At 38.9% G+C, this 17669-nt stretch overlaps 1 protein-coding gene and 1 long non-coding RNA gene across 2 annotated transcripts in view; one reads left to right on the forward strand and one right to left on the reverse strand.

Moving 5' to 3' along the window:
* The window catches only part of PGGT1B (protein geranylgeranyltransferase type I subunit beta), a 35995-nt gene that overhangs the window by 14065 nt on the left and 4261 nt on the right, over positions 1-17669 (reverse strand). The window contains 4 exon segments of the mRNA XM_032095642.1: positions 439-571; positions 2036-2187; positions 7907-7974; positions 16187-16305. Of these exon segments, the coding sequence (XP_031951533.1) occupies positions 439-571; positions 2036-2187; positions 7907-7974; positions 16187-16305 (472 nt within the window).
* Positions 2439-14398, forward strand: LOC116437664. The gene is made up of 3 exons (XR_004237407.1): positions 2439-2527; positions 2914-3009; positions 14155-14398. It is a non-coding gene; the product is annotated as an uncharacterized LOC116437664 (long non-coding RNA).

The following is a 17669-nucleotide window of genomic DNA, read 5'->3' on the forward strand; positions in this document are numbered from 1 at the left end:
TAAGCATGAATTGGTGTCAATAATTAGCTTATTTGAATCAGTACATCTTTTAAAAAGCAGAACTACAGCTCAATGAAACATGAGGATTTTACTGAAACAGTGCTTTACGCACCTTCTCTAAGTTATGCAAACATCACACCTCAGTTTCCAAAAACTTGCTTTTGATTTTTTAATTATTTAAAATAAAGAGGATTTTAAATTTAATTTGCAGTGAGCAAACACAGCAAATAAAATTATCTTGCTAGCACACACATTTCATGAAAATACATATGCAAAAAAACAATGTACTTTGTAATTCTCAACTTGCTAGAGCAGGAAGGAAAAATAAAGAAATTACCAGAATACTTCAGTTTGGACAGAGATTATTTTAGCCATAGTTAAGAAGAAAAGCTATAAGCCTTAAAGCATAGAAAGAAATAACATTTTGTGAACACTCACCATACTTCTTCTGATGTAGTCTATCGCTTTCTTCATATCCATGCCTGACCAGTTATCAAGCATGTAGCAGATGCAGGAAGCACAGTACACAAACCTCATATCATTCTCACTTCCTTCCAGCACTGCACAGAAACTGAAAGAAACATTTCTGTCTTTAGACACTGTTTCGGCTGTTACACCAGAAAATATGAAATGCAGTTCAAGGAATTGCGCAGTGTTTTCTTTGAAGATTAGTTTCCAGTAGTCTCATAAATATAACCCAAAGCTACACTAGATTTTCTTCATAGAAGATGTGATTCTAAGCCAAGGAAAATGAATAGAACTATTAACATTTAGGGGCCTGGGTAACTATTTCCAGCAATGTAATGACACTGGTGTTTATTTATTCCAAGATGTTTATGCTTACGGTCTTTCTCCTATTAGTGTAGATACAGATATATGACTCAGCATTTTACCATTTACTCTTTTGGGCAGAATTCTTTGACTTTCTAGAAATCCTAATAGCTCACAAGGCTTTCCTTCCTTACTGCAACTTCAGGACCAGTTTCTCAGGTATGTATAAAAGTAATTGCTAATACTACCATTTCTAATACAAATGGTAAATGAGCGTTTCATTTCTTATTGTCACAATCTCACCAAACTCTATGAACATTTTACAATTATTGCACCTGGGCTCTTTTGGCACAATCTCAGATACTCCTAAGATGATGAAGGATGTCCTGATTTGGATGCTTGTATCAGAAAGTGGCCACCAGGACCAGGGCAGTGACCATCCGCCTGTATCAGGCACTGGTGAAGCCACACCTCGAGTGCTGTGTTCAGTTTGGGCCCCTTACAACAAAGAAGACACTGAGGTGCTGGAGCATGTCCAGGGAAGGGCAGTGGAGCTGGGAAAGGGTCTGAAGCACAAGTCTGATGAGGAGCAGCTGAGGCACCTTTGAGTGTTCAGCCTGGAGAAAAGAACACTGAGAGAACACCTTATCACTCTCTACAACTACTTGAAAGGAGGCTGTGGGAAGGGTTGGTCTCCTCTCCCAAGTGGGACAGAGGAAGTGGCCTCAAGTTGCACCAGGGGAGGTTTAGACTAGGTATAAGGAAAAATTTCTTCATCAGAAGGGTTGTCTAGCACTGGAAGTGGCTGCCCAGGGAAATGGTGGAGTCACCATGGCTGGAGGTATTTAAAAGACATGCAGATGTGGTGTTTAGGGACATGGTTTAGTGCTGGATTTGGCAGTGCTGGGTTAATAGCTGGACTTCATGATCTTAGGGTCTTTTTCAACCTAGATGATTCTAAGATATACAAAAATAGGTAAAAGGTTGAATTACCTGTGACAATAAATAAACCTTAAATTGTTTCTCCTGCTTGGCAAGCCTGCTTTTGGTTCAAAGAACCAGTCAGTCAGTATCCTCTGATGACTTAACAACTTGCAAGAAGCCAGCATACATATTGGCATATGTTCTATGACTGATACAGTTGCCAACCAAACTATTTGCTTATAGAACAAAAAGATTATAGCTACTTTTTAAAATAACATGTTTCTTATGTTTCATTCCACATGTGGGTTGTGAAAGCTGCAGAATATAAAGTATCTTTTACCTTCCATCCTCCAGCTGGAGAGCTCTCAGTCCTGCCAGTATGGCATCTTTATTTACTCGACTTAAATCATCCCCAAGAATAACCAGACATGATAGTCCTGTGTAAGTCATTGCTATGTGTCCACTATCATAGGGATGAGATATACCTGGACCCTAAAAAAAGAGGGAAAAAATAGAAATACTGAAACATCACAAGATCTTATACTACAGCAAATTTTTTTTTTTTTTTTTTTTTTTAGTCAAGAGGCAAACAAATGACTTTTCCCTTCACTCATTACGGTTAAACTGAAGGCATCCTGCTCAGCTTTCCTCGTCAAACTGAGCTACTGCATAACTCTGCTAACCTTCTAAATTCTTGGTCAGCAGGAAGCTTTGGAAAAAAGCTTTGCCAAGAGCTGTATTTGTGCAACAGTTAAGCAAAAAGATGGGATGTCTTCAACTGTGCCTAAGTTTGTCCTGACACACCACTGGGCATTAGCTTCCTGGCAGCTGGGTAAGCACTCTTAAAACAGTCAAATCTCTGGAGGGCCCCTTCCTCCAGCAAAGATTTTACAACACAATGATCTACAAGGAGAAAGCAGTGTGAGAGATTATTAATAATCTCTCTGTCAACTGAAGCAATACCAAATTAGCCACTTATCTACTTTCATCTATTTTAAAATAATAATCAGAGTTAAAACAAAGTACTTATACACCAAATAATCACAAAAACATAAAATATCCTGAGTTGGAAGGAACTCACAAAGATCACTGAATATCAACTGAGAACCTAAAATGATAGCTAAATGCTGACTAGTCCCACAATACAAATAACAGAAATGAGCAGGGGATTGATACAGCTGTGCTAAAATTATTATTTTTCCTTATGGTATTTTATAGGCCCATCCTGGACTGGACCACTTCATGAAAACAGAGACCACATGTAACAAGATGACTTTGGATACTTGGGATGGTTCAGTTGGGAGCAACTGCAAGGTAACTATTTCAACAGAATAAAAGCTATTTCAATGCTGAGTAGTAGAGAAAGATTTTCAAATGATATTTTACTAGCATTATTGTCTAATCAGCTGTAATTCTTATTTTGCAATTCATCCTAAAAACACAAGAAAAAAGCAGCATAAAACCAAAATTTAGTATTATGTTATGTGTAACTGGCATTTTTCAGGCAAGTTATTATTTCCAAAGCCAAAAGGTTTTGCTTCTAGTAAGAAACTGGGAGAAAAATTGTTACTAGCCACCAGACAGCAACAGACTGCTCTCGCACAAGGGAATCAAAGATGGTTGGGAAAGGGAGGCAGAAAACAAGGTGAAATGGCTTCAGCAGCACTGAAAAAGCTATGTAACAGAGAAGGAGAAGAGGAGAGGGAGTGCTGAGACCTGCACCTCCTCTCCCTTATTCCTGGTCCTGGACCCTCTCTTGAGAAGGGGACACAAATCTCAACAGCTCCCACTCCCACCCCTGTGCTGCCAGTGCCCCCATCACTGCCTCCTACCCTGCACGTTAAACAGACATATAGGGCACATTAAATTCCTTTTGTAAGGAATTTACAAATTCTCTGACTGACCTGAGCTAATGCACTGGTGCAGACATACTCTGAAAAGACAATAAAGGAAGTATGGCCAGGGCCTCTTCTCTATGCACTTTGCTTTTGTGGTAACTACTCTGTAGGTCCCACAGGAAACAGATTTACTTGAATCTCAGAGATGGAGTAAAGAGTTCTACTCTATTGGCATTACCATCATGTTCTCCACAATCTCAGCCTTCTTTAAAAGAATTAACACTTAAAGATGTAAGGTGAGGGGAAGCTTTCAAACACTTGGCTCATCGATGTGACAGTGTTCCCCACTATATAATTTAGAACAGCTATTAAAATGTAACTCACAGCCACCAAGAATTCCCACTGTCCACTGAAGAGAGAGCTAAGAAACTCTCTCTACTGTAGAAGCATGGGCAAGATCTCGTCAAACACTAATAAAGAATGCTACTGAACATACACTTGCACTGGCGCAGTCCCACTTTCAAGAAACTTTCTTCTCACACCTGGCACTGTTGCCCCAAGACAGGATTCTTTCGCCCAGGGTGCCAATCCACACATGGAGTTTATTAGATTTGACATGTTTGCACAGAGGTGTGTGCTGGGTGCTAAGTACACAATGCAAACACACCTGGTTACAGCCAAGAAGCATTGATTATACTTTCAGAATATGTAAGTATGCAGTTATCTGATTTCTAAATACATGCCTACTTAATAGCTGTTGGACAATTTTTTGCATACTTTGATGTAAAGGTACAATGTAATTTATGTTTATTGCAGATGTTCAGTGGGTAGGGGTCTTCACTTGGAGCTGGGTAGCCTAAGCCTTAGAGGTGTGTTTTTCACATTATGATGATTTGAGTTCATTTAAAGCACACGATTTTAGCTGATTTAGCTAATTTGAGTAAAATTTACGGTACGTTGCCAAACGCAGTGTCTAGTCGCTAATTCAAGATATCTCTGCTTTTGTGATCTCTTTACTTGTTTCAAAACTGTTCTGCAAGATCTTGCCATTTCTCACTTCATAGAACCACAGAATGGCCTGGGTTGTAAGGGACCTTAAGGTCATCTAGCTGTAACTCCCCTGCCATGGGCAGAGACACTTTTTCGTAGATCATGTTGTACAGGTCCCCTCAAAATATATTATAGAGATGTCTGCTTAAAATAAAAAAAATACATAATACAGAGATATTTTAGCCCAGGCTTACCAGGGTCTTTATAGTATTTATTTTAATCTTAAATTTACTTTTGTATTCTACTTACTGTTATCTTCTCTGTGATTCACTCTGCAAAATATTTTTAACTATTCATCTCTCACCAGTATGAGTGTTGCAGCCTTACAATGTTGTGTGAGGAATACAAAAGAAATATTTTTTCCCCAAGTGAAAGCTATGTTAATTACCACAATCTTACATGCAGCTTACTTGCAGCTATTGGCTTTCAATTTAGCTCTAAAACTGATTCACAACACTTTAAACAGACTGAAAAGACTTATGCCCATCTGAAACTTTGAGGAGACTGTTCACCCCTAAATTAAAAAGCTAGTTTAAACTTCAATAACACCAAATCAGAGAGAGTGCAAAATCTGGAGCCACTTCAGTATATAATTATTTTCTAATTCTAAAATTAATCATGTTTTAAATGTGATGACAGAGGAGTCACTCGTAGCCCTCATTCACACTTAAGACTGTTACAGTTTGTGAGGGCTGTGTTCTGAGTTGCTGAAGTGGATATGCTTTAATTTTACTTTTGCTTCTGTCCCAAAAAAGCTGAAAAGACATTACCATCAAACACCACAAATGCAACAGCCGTAACACCTCAACTCCCAAACCAAACCCAAACAACCTATCCTTTAGTAAAGTTGGATATTCCAACATAACCCTTACTCTTTTCTACTGTTTTGAAAGGTCCCTACTGACCAAATAGATTTGGCTATCTCTGATACCACTGACTCAGAGTTCAAGAATGAAATCACTCTAGCAGCATGTAATAAACAACAAATGTCAATGCAAATCCAAAATACTTACAGGCTTTTCAAAAAATATTTTTCAAGGCAGATTTAACAGAATGTTTTTAAATAATGAATAAAGAAAAATGATGTGACTGTAAACAAACCTCAGAGTCATAGCAGTGAATTTCCAAGCCTTTTTTTCTGAGTTATTTCAGAACATTTCAGGCAACAGTACTGGAAATGCTTTAAACCTTTCTTGGCCAATAAATCAAGCGGATGCAATCCTTCAAATGCAGATACAATGAAAAAAGCACTGCAATGCTTAAATAAAAACCACATCCACATGCAAACAACTTTCTAGAGATAGTGACCTTGTAGCTAATTTCCACAGGTTACACAATTCCACCCCTTTATCCCAACTGTATATTGGCCAACACATTCTAAGACACTAATGGATTGCAACGTATTTCCAGTAAAGATAGTATTTCAGTATGAAGCATATACTATAGGAAGTTGAGAATTAAAACACCACCAAGTGTTGGGAGGGGAAAACAATGCTTTGCCAATATTACACACTTTCTGTTTTCATGGCCCTTTACAAGATCTCAGAACTATATCCAGAATAAACCCTTCTAGCATCATACACTGGGGAGGATGTGAAAAAGGTTTCCAAAAGTATGCACTGATACAATGTACTACACTGTAGAGCTGCTAAAGGTGGGATACAGCTGGAAAAGAAATGTAGAGTCCAGTGTGCAGGAAGGACTGCGAAAGTACAGTAGCTCCGTCCTGTGTTTGAGAGTGAAGAATCAAATCTCACTGAAAATTGGATGAAAAATCCATGAGAGCACTAAACTAGCCTCTGCTAACCTCCTTCCTGTCTTTTATTAAAGGCACTTTCTTTTCATATGAAAGTTTAACTCTCTTGAACCTCAGTTCATTGGGCTTCAAAGCATCCTCTCTTACAGTCATGACAAACAGGGATGAACAGAGCCTTGCCTAAGTCTCTGGGGCTACCAGGTACAATCAAATACACATGATTCAACACAGGAAGAGAAATACCAGTTGCACTTGCAGCACTGACTTTGGAAGAAACAGTCAGGCCCAGCCTATTAATACATGGCTCCCTGGCTCATGTCACTGCCAAGATTTTAGGTGTTTTTTTGACAATGGGATGGCCTACATGGCACCAGACACATTGGCATCAGATGGGATTCACCCTTCTCAAAGGACCTGGACAAGCTCTGGAAGTGGGTCGTGGGAACCTCATGAGATTTAGCAAGACCAAGTGCAAGGTGCTACACCTGGCATAGGACAACCCCAGAGTGTGAGAAGAAGAGAAGCCATTGAGAGCAAAGGACCAGGGAGGTGTTGGTGGATGAGAGGCTGGATGTGACCCAGCCATGTGCACTCTGCCCAGAAAGCCAAACATGTCCTGGGCTGCATCCAAAGCAGCGTGGGCAGCAGGGGAGGGAGGGGATTCTGCCCCTCTGCTCCTCCCTGCTGAGACCCCATATGGAATGCTGTGTCCGCCCTGGGGTCCTCAGCACAGGAAGGATGGGAACTTGTTGGAACACATCCAGAGGAGGCCACTAAGTTCACCAGAGGGCTGGAGCACCTCTCCTATAAGAAAAGGCTACAAGAGTTGAGATTTGTCAGCCTGGAAAAGAGAAGGCTTTGAGGTGACCTTTGTGGCCTTCCAGTTCCTGAAGGGACCCTACAAGAAAGATGGAGAGAGACTTTTGACAAGAGCATGTACTGACAGGACAAGGGGGAATGGCTTCAAACTGAAAGAGGGCAGGTATAGATTATGTATTAGAAAGAAACTCTTTACTGTGAGGATGGCAAGACATTGGATTAGATTGTCCAGAGCTGTGTAATCCACACCCCTGGAATTGTCCAAGGCCAAGCTGGATGAGGTCCTGAGCAATCTGGTCTAGTAGAAGGTGTCCCTGCCAGTGGCAAGGGGATAGGAGCTAGATGATCTTAAGGGCCCCTTCCAGCCTGAACCATTCTATGATACCAAAGAACAGCACATTCTGCACCACTTAATTAGGGCTATTCTGCCCTTCTCTACCTCATGACAGCTCCTCAGCTAGAGAAGTCTTCATTCATTAGTAAAAGACCAGAAAAGGAGGAAACTGCACTGAGATAAGCCACAATTTGTATGTCAATTTCTTCACTGCTGTGAGAACTGAAGTTCTAGGTATCATTTTCGTATGTTTCTCAGGCACATTTCTTAAAAGTTCTGCAAACATTTCACTATTAACAGTACAAAATTCCCTGCCTTCCAGACATTCTGTAACATGCAGTTAATATTATAAAAAAGACACAAGATCATTTATTGCCTAATTTAAAACATTTCACATATACATTCTTAACTGACCTTGGAGGGATTGAATGGCATCCCTAAATATGAAGAGCCTCTGAATCCACAGCGATTCATGTTTGATCCTGGAAAAGATTAAACAACACTCAACTAACTTGTTTTGTTGAAACAATCATTATAAACCATAATTCTCTAATGAGATCAAGATCTGTTAGTTCAACACTATCCACAGCCTTAATACAGTGTGCATGTGTTTCGCAGTTCTCAACCTTAGTTTGTTATCTCTCTGATTAACAAAAAATTAAACAAATAAAATCACAAGCAAACTTAACTTACTTACTGCTGCAGTGACAAAACACAAAGCATCAGATTTTCTTTTAATTAGTTGGAAACACAGTTTGTATCACCACAGACTTGTCTTCTATGCTCACAAGAAAAAAAGAAGAAAAGGACTGCTCCCCTGGGAAAATGGCCAGAGTTAACATATTTTTTTATTCCTCTCTGGATTCCTGCCTGGTAATACCGTCTGTTCCCAAGCAGAACTGTTTCAAGATACTTCGCAACATGTTCAAGGACAAACAATTCGCAGTTTTAAGTACATTGTAGCTATCAAACATTTCTGTCAGTGATTCAGTGTAATTTGTTTCAAATGTGTCACAATACCTGAACATGTAGCACATAGAAGTGTGAACCACACACTGTCAACAGTTAAGTACAGCTTTGCAGGGCTCAAACTTGCTTTTGCATGGCAAAACCTCGGTTGTTTACTGCTCGGTGTCTGAAAGTAAAAACCTAATGAATGCCACAGTTAAACAGCAGCTGGCTGTTCTTAAATCCTCTCCATGTTTTCTAAGTTATACAGCCATTAATCTAAAAAATCCTCACGGATATTAGGGAAAATTGCACCAGAATAAATAAGAATTAATAGTTATAAAGCTGAAACTCTAAGTAACATCACTATGCAATATGGCCTACAAGCTCTGGTATAACTTAGCAGCATATTACCTTCTAATTCTAAATATAGTCTGTATATATGCAAACTTTAAACTAGAAAGGTTTTATTAGCCTAAGAATTTCTACTTGGCCTAAAGTACGCAACTTTCTCTGCAAGACAAGTCTTTGGATCTAACTGACATGGAGCAAAACACCTACAATTCTCCACTTCCTCTACAGTTCAGTCAAAAGTACTTTTAAATGATGCTACACACGTAACAAAAGCAACTTCAGCCTGCTGAAAAGCTAGTGTGCCATAGTCAGATCCACAAAGAGGAAAAAGAAAGAGTATCTGTATTTGTAGACAAAAAAAAATTTCATAACTGTTTTTTTTATTATAATCTAAACATTCTCATAAGAGAACATTTGTCTGTTCACTCCCAGAGTCAAAAACTTGCATTTCATGTTGCATCAGCCTCTGGAAAGCACAAAAAAATTGAATGCGTTTTAAAGACTAATCTAAGGTCTTGAAGGACACTGCCCAAAAAAAATCACAATTTCAAAAATGCCACAATGTGAATTAATCAGTAAGAGAAGACCTAGAATTCCTGCCTGGTAATTCCCAGATTCCCTAGGTGACATCATGGGAAAAAAAATCACCATTCACTTTCATTTTCAGTAAAAATGAATCTGCGTTTTAAGTACTTAAACAAACTAGAACACTCACTTTGAAATGATACTAGTGCAGAAACCCTTCATCCAGAAGAGAGCTGCTATGCTACTAACACACAGCTATCCAGGCCTGCTGCAAAGGGAAACATGCTACAACCAAGACAGCGCTGCAGTTGAACAGAACTCAGCTGATAGTTGCTAGATGGAAGGATTCATCCCAGAAATACTGATCCCCATCACTGGCCTTTTGGAGTGTAGCATATAGTTATTATCATAGTAGAAATGACAGCGTGAACCGCAAGTTTCATGCTACTAGTGTTTTGTATGCTGTCAGTGGGTCGCTTTGATTGTCTTCTGAATTCACAGATAATATACAAATAGATTAAAAATGAAGTACATTAGTGAAATCATGCCCTATTACTCCCTTTAGATGTTAAATTTTCATGTAGTATTTGAAAATCTTTTCTGTGCTACTAAACTTCTGTCAACTAGAAAACAGCATTTGCAATTTTAAAATGTTGGAGTTTTAAATGCATTGCTGTCAATTTAAAATCTATTTTGACTCTTTCTGTCAGTACTTCTGATCTCCCATTCTAAACTTCTCACACTGGCTCCTAAGAAAAACAGAAGACCAGCATGCCCTTTAGGGCAAACTTTAGGGCAAACTTTGCAGGGAATTTTATCCTGTCCTCAAATGCATTAATCTGCCTGCAATAGATGCTTCCTAGACGTTTGGTATTAGAAGTGAGTTGCTAAATCTCTAGTCACAATACATGCAGTAAAAAATAGAATTCTTAGTTGATAAAGGAAGCATTAAAACAGGAAGTGAAAACAGCTTGTTTTTACCACATGAGTCTACAACACTGATGTTGTGTCTCAAAATGGTTTTTTAGCATCCTGTGAACATACAAGCTCAAAATCAAATGGGAACCAAAGGAGAGTTACAGGAAATTACTGTCTTTCAGTTTATGAAAGAAACCTGATAATGTGAAATAGAATTTTCTGTGAAGTTGGTTTTACTATTTTATTGCAAAGCACTCATACTTCTCATTTTATGTAATAGTTTAGTATTGCAAATCCAACTCTTTACTTTCTTGAAACAAAAATGGGCTGTGAGAATCAGAAATAGAATTAAAAATGAAATACACTCAAATTAAAAGGATATGATCACAGCTTATGTCCCCTGGGAAAAACCTGCTAGAGTGGCCAGTTCAGCTCCAGCAGTTTGCTGTGCATCAGTCCAACTGCAGCTATGAAATGGTACCACCTGCTGTTCACTTCCACCATTAACCCTACTCAGCCACTTTCTGCAGGCGCTTAAGACAGAGCAAAAAGTAATAAATATTTCATGAACTGCTGTGTAACTACTGCAAGCTGAACAAAACACATCTGGAAAAACTCTTCTCATTTGACAACTAAAGAAAACCGACCCTTTCCAAAACCAAAAGACTTCATGCTTAAATCAAGAGCTGCAACTTTCCTGTGAAGAAAGAGGTTACTTACGTGTCCTTAAGCCAGAAAGTCCTTAAGATATGTAAAAGAGCTTCAAGTGATGACCACAGAAAACTTATCCTAAGAGCTCTTTTTTTACAGACAGAGCGTTTTCGTTATTTATATTTCATGATTTCTCTTGCAGGGAAGGATTGATAAACTTTTACCACTACTTTTTCACATTCAGATTATCCATGCATTCCTCTGGCTGCAAGGGTTCTCTCCTTTTGCTAAGCACAGGAGTTTACATACATTATTAAAATCTTATAATATATTAAAAAATCATAGCTTTAACATAGGCTGATTCAGTCAGTACATCCAGATAAAAGTAAGCATAAGCTCTTCTCACTGAACTAGAGCTTGTAATTGTTCCTGTAAATCAAAGCACTACAGTATGTCACCAAATGCAAAGTTGAATTCTCTGAAATGGAAGTCCATTATACATCCAGATAAATACTTCAAATGTAGCCATTAAAGAAAGTTATGTTGGAGGAAAATTTGTATTTTTGCTCAAGAAACTCAGGATCAGAAAGCTCAGATGTATCAATGATTTGAACAAAGTCAATGTCATTTTATACATTTTTTTTTGGTACTGCCACATAAGAAAAAAGAATCATTAATACAAATCTAAATTTAGACTTTGATAGAACTAAGTTTTAAGTCTGTCGTGTAACATATTGGTTTTCAGTCTGTTATCCATGGGTCCTGGGGATTCAGACCAACAAATAAAATATGTTTCAGTGTTCCTTTCGGTTCCATTTCCTAGTACATCAAGCTAGTGAAGCATCCAGCTGTCAAAAAGTACAATTTTCTTCCCTCTCTCTCAGTGGGCTGGCACTGGGACTCCTAATCAACACAGTTCACCAATGCAACACAAAGCTAACCTTCTGTTAGATAAATAAATGCATGTTTTTCTGCCACTTCAGCAAGCTCTCAAGCAGGGTCAAACAAATGCCACTGCTCCTATGGGGGAGGATGGTGGATGAATATGGCCAAGCAGTGTGCTTCCACTGTGTAATTTAGATTACTTGAGTACAAAGCTCTGGATTCACTCTCTTTTAAAAGTGCTGAACTGGCTTTGAATGTGACTTGCAAGAAACTGGAATACATCTTCCTTAAATTGCTACGAGTTGCACTTTAGGTAGGTAAACTTGAAATTCTGTCAAGAAGCTGCACTATGAGAGGAAAAACAGCAAAATACTGATATGGTAAGGATCTTAAGAACAAGCAACTAGTTAAAAGAGGGTCTTTTGTCCCTTTTCCAATTTCACTAGCACTTCAAAAAATACGTTTTAATCTAAAAACATATCATTTCTGGTAAGGCTTGTAAAAGAACACCCTCCTCAAAACGAGAAAAAAAAAGCACTTTTTAAGATTTCAACTTCTTTCTAAAAGGAAACAGAATGAGGTCTTCTTGCAGTGAGCACACAAACAAAACCGAAACACGTATTAGTTATGCACCTAAGCAAAGCATTTACTAAAAGGGAAGGAAAGGTAACAGTGGCCAAAGCCTATGCAAGATAAAGCCAAACTATTTAGTGTGAGTTACAGAAGACAGGGGCCCTTCAAACAAGCAGAAGGCAGCAGTAAGTTGAAGCATTCAGCTAAAAATATGTTTCCGTTTGAGGGTCAGTTTGCACGTGACATGCCATTCCCTCCGAGTAAGAAACGGTATTGAGCCAGTCTCTGGAAGACTTGAGCTAAAATTATGGTACCTAAAGGACATTATTTGTTTGTATCACAGCTACAATAAACCCACAGAAGAATACAGTCTATCCTGACAGACCTTAATCTTCAGTTTCCTTAAGTGCATTTTGATTAGGCTGACAGACCATTTATTTGTTTTCTTACTCAGTAGATCAAGATCTCACCACTTAAGTATCAGTGAACTTTAGTTTCACATAACATTTCAAAGGCTACAAACCTCTGAAGTGAAGCTATCATTAGCCATCAGATATATTACATCTATGACTAAATACAAACATGGCACCTAAAACTATCACAGCGTATTGTGAGACTTCATCTAAGAAGTGCTCTAAACCATGAAATTCTAAATTTTCTAGAAGGTTCTGTAACACTGCTGTTGGGTTGACTCCAAACAGCAGCTGAGGCAAGAAAATAGAGATGGAGAGAAGACTCACAGAGCGAGACAGAGACAGTTTGACAGGTGAAGCCAAAGTTCTGGGCACCCAGCAAAGCAAACTGGGAATTAATTTACTACATCCCATCAGCCAAGCACATGTATAGCCACTTCCCAGAAAGCAGGGTCTCAGCAGGTGTAAGGGTTACTCAGGAAGACAAATGCCAGAGTGACAAACACTTCCCCCTTTCTCCCTCTTTTCCCAAAAGCTTTTATTGCTGAAAATGATGTCAGATGGTGTGGAGTGTCCCTCCAGTCAGTCCTGAGGTTAGCCTGGGTCAGCTGTCCTGACTGTGTCCCCTGATATATCTGCCATGGGAAAAGGAGTGCAGAGGAGGCAAAAAGAGCCAGCCTTGACTGGCACTGCTCCGCAATAGCTGAAAGACTGGTGGTTGCCAACACTCTTTCAGTACCAGGCTCAAAACACAGCAGCTTAGAGGCTACTATGAAAAAAAGGAATTCCAGCCCAGCCAGTACACTTACTATAACAGTTTTTGATAAAAATAAACAGACACTAAGTTTGCAAAGCATCAACTGTTCTGTCTCCCATCCACTGGAAAAAAGACTGTAAGGCAGCAGTAGTTCTCAAAATAATTTGAGTTTACCATCTTAAAAAAAATGCTTTAAATAAAAATCAATTTAAGTGCTGTGCATAAAGGAATCTTTGGAGGGACAAATGTGAAGTACAGAAAAATTTATTTTTCTAATAAGTATTTCAGGAATTCTCTTTTTGACTGATACCGAACTTTAGAAATTCAACCACTGATGCAATCAAGAACAAACCCCAAGATTCTGCAAAAACATATTCCCATTTAAAATGTAGCTTTTAAACTGGTTTTCAGTCCCAGAGTCAAACTTAGTGAAGAGTTCTATCAAGTACAATAGAGTTACTTTAGACTGGTGGAATTCATCATTATAAAAAGTATTCTAATTTAAATGTTTAAAAACCAATATTCCCTGGAAAGAAAGATTTATTAGAATGCATGAAAAAAATGCTGCAATAGCATGTTTCTTTAAAAGTAAAATGTTGTGCTTTCTTGGTCTTGTTTTTTTTTTTTAACCTGGACAGATTCCAACCCATCAAGTTAGCAATCGCCTCTTTAACTAGAGATGCAGGAGCACTTTGAAACCAGAAACTTCAGTGCCGTAGCCTACCACAGTTCAGTTACTTCTTCAAAGAGACCGAAAGAGGGAGCAGGAGCTCTGCTGCTGGGAGGCTGCCAATTAACAAGCACTGCACCCACCAAGGATTAAAAAACAGGGAGCCAATGCGTTTTACTGAAAGGAGATATTACAGGAGTGTAGGTGTTTCCTTCTTCACATTTAGTCATCCAATTTCCAACCTGCTGCTATCATCATCATTTACATTTTGCACTTTCTATCGTCCAACAGAAAAAGCAAAAATGAAATACAAATAATGCTAAAGTTTCAGTAGTCAAGCGACCAGATAAGAGCAGTGCTATTACCAAAAGCATAAGAAGTTATTACAGTATGATACAAAAATGCAAGACTGAAGGGAAGCTTGGTCTTCTAGTGAAAAGAAGAAAGCACAGAGTGCACTGCCAAAAGTGCCCTCCCCAAAACTCCCCTCATTTTAATAAGGGGATGATAGCTAGAAAAAGAAGGAGCACATCTCCGCTGAACCGTTAGTCTCCACATCTGCATGCTGAGATTTTGACTGCCCTCCCTAGGAGGCTCTAGACAAGAGCAATATTCTGAACTTTGGCCATGTAGAAACCCTCAGAGAATTACTGCTTACTGTCAAAGACAAACAAACAGAAATGCCCGTTCTGATCTCTCTTCTTGCAAACTTCCCTGTTCTTTTGGAATGAAGTCCTGAAGACTGCGATAAAAGTCACAAAGTGAGCTACTCCTAAAAACAAAGCATGTACACAGTGGAAAGATTTTTTAACAGTAAGGCACAGGAACCTTCTAATCATTAATAAACTTTGCAGGAATAATTATGTAATCCAAATTTTCAAGAATCAATCCTGGAATACAACACAAGAAAAAAGAAATCTATTAGAACTAATTTCTGTCGTGGATCTGATGGTTTCTAAACCTCCAGAGTAAGAAAAAGGGTTTTTTTATTACTGTAAAAATAAAGCATCAGCAGTCCTGATTTCCATATGCTTACTTCATAAAACTGATTTTAGAGACCTAATTTGTAGTATATAATTAGACATGATAATATAAAGGAAACACACAATTTTCTTTCTACATCCATCCGAAGCGCATGTTCACGATTTTACAGACAGGCACCTGGAATTGTCTTTGCTCTGGAGACCACCAGCCTGGAGCTATGCCCACACCAGCATTTAACATCCCAGCACCTTCTGTCATAAAGCAGCAGCGCCTTGCCCACATCTCCCTCCCTCCTTCCAACCCCTTCTACTGCTACCAGCCATTCACCTGGGCTGCCACAGAAAAAACCGCCACCACCAACTAGCCTACAGGAACAGCACCCCCTAACTTCTGTCAAGTCACCAGGAAAGGGACGTTTCCTGTGTGTTCCCTCACCAGCTTGATCTGCTGTGCAATCTGAGGAAAACTGGGATTCAGCAGCAGCACTATTCCTTCTCAAAACCTTGGGTGAATTCAACCTTCACAGATCTAAGGAACAGATCTTTCTTTCTCAAGCAGGGACTGTGTTTATCTTTTTTGCTTCTTACCCTTAAACCTCCAATTTCCCAAAAGCTGTTGTAAATAACCACACCTAAGATCAGAGCTCCTGGCATTGGAGTGGAAGTCAATATAATCCTAGTATTAATAGTATTCCTATTAGACTTGTAATACTTTCACAACATATCCATTTCTTTTAGAACCAGGTGAAACATTCCTCTGAGATGCCTAAAAGTGCAACTTCATTATACTATTTTAAACTGGCTTATGTTCAAATTAATTTCTGGTTTTTCTAGCTTTATTATTTGCGAGGGAGCTATTTCCAAGATCTGCTCAACATCACTACCTGAAATTATCAGGACAGCACTTCAGGAAGGTCAACCTTGTATTTTATAAAAACAAGAGCCATCCACTATTCCCCAAGTAAAAAGCAAAAGTAAAGATGTTAATATCAATAAAAAAACTAAAAACTCACTCACTGTCTTCTGTGGGAAGGACCTGCAGGGAATAAATCCATTCTATTATATCATCTTTGTTCACCACATCTAAGGAATCCAACATATCCAGACCAGAGAGTGCGAAAAATGCAATTGTCAACCTAAAAGAAAAAGATAAGACTTACACTTCCCACCATACATATCATGGGGAAATTAACAAATGGTTGCAGCAACAGATACCTCTATGAATTCTCAGCCTTTGACAGTGGTGCAACACAGAGCCTAGCTCAGAGTACATGAAATTTATCTACTGGACAAAATAATGTTCTTTGTACTGAAAACATTTCTCTGTCTCAACAAGGTTTTTCATATAAGCTGCCCCTCCTTTTATATAATAATGACATGTCAATTCAAAATTTACCTAAGGGCCTGTCTACCTGAAAAAAAAAAACCCAACAAAACAACCCACTACAAAGTAAACTAGGTTATGGTATTAACATATCGAGCACTAGCTCTCTGTGAAGAATTCTTACACAAACAATCCCCTAAACATGCATTAGGTGCATATGCAAGGTAACCCTTAACTATAGTAAGCTGCCTCTCATTGTGTCCCAAACCCAACTTCGGATGCTTAGATGTCAGTGTCAAACAGCAAAGCCTATTTTGTAAGCAAACAATGTATGAACAGGCATATAGGATGAATTAACATCTAGAGGTACTTATTTCTGGTCCTTGGGTGTAAAGCAGGCTACATGACTACCTTACTTAAACATCTAAAATTAAGCATGTCACATTCAAGTCTCCAACAGAGCAGTGAAGTAGCTAGCATGCTGAATGTCCTTCTTTCCTACAGCTTGCTTCCATGAACATGGGCTATCATACCTGCTAACTAACACCTTCTTTGCTAGGTTTGCCTTAGCTTAAACCATTGCAGCCACCCACGGCATGGCCCTCCAACAGGGATTACTCACTCTGACAGAGCACCTGAGCAACTGCACTGGGTTAGGAACCTGGGAGAACTTGCTATGAGAGAAAATGCTCATGTAATGGTACCTTGGATGTTCTGACTCAGACTAAAATTAGCTGGATGTATATTTTGCCACCCACACTTGTCTGCTGATCTTTCTAGAAATTCTTGTTCTCCTTACACCAGATAAGATGATGGATTGTGAAACAACTGCTACACATGCAGAAACTACAATTCAGCATGCCAAGGAAAACCAACAGTTAATACCAGCTTTCCTTAGGAAATGAAGCTGTAATTTGTATTTACCTCACAAACTGGTGAGCCACCTTGGCCACCAGTAGTTGGCACCTCTGAAGAGACAGATGCAGACAGAAGCCTCCAGAACCACTTAATTTCTGCATGAGGTTCTGCATCAGAACCACAAACAGTAAGACCATGGAAAAAATGGTGATGTGATCCAGCCCAAAGCACACAACCAAAAGAATTACTCTAATTACAGCACAGCAGCCAAATGACAATGCAGCAGATGCTAATCTCAATAAAGTGGCACAACGTCCT

Source organism: Corvus moneduloides, chromosome Z (assembly GCF_009650955.1).
Source record: "Corvus moneduloides isolate bCorMon1 chromosome Z, bCorMon1.pri, whole genome shotgun sequence".
NCBI classification, from domain to species: domain Eukaryota; kingdom Metazoa; phylum Chordata; class Aves; order Passeriformes; family Corvidae; genus Corvus; species Corvus moneduloides.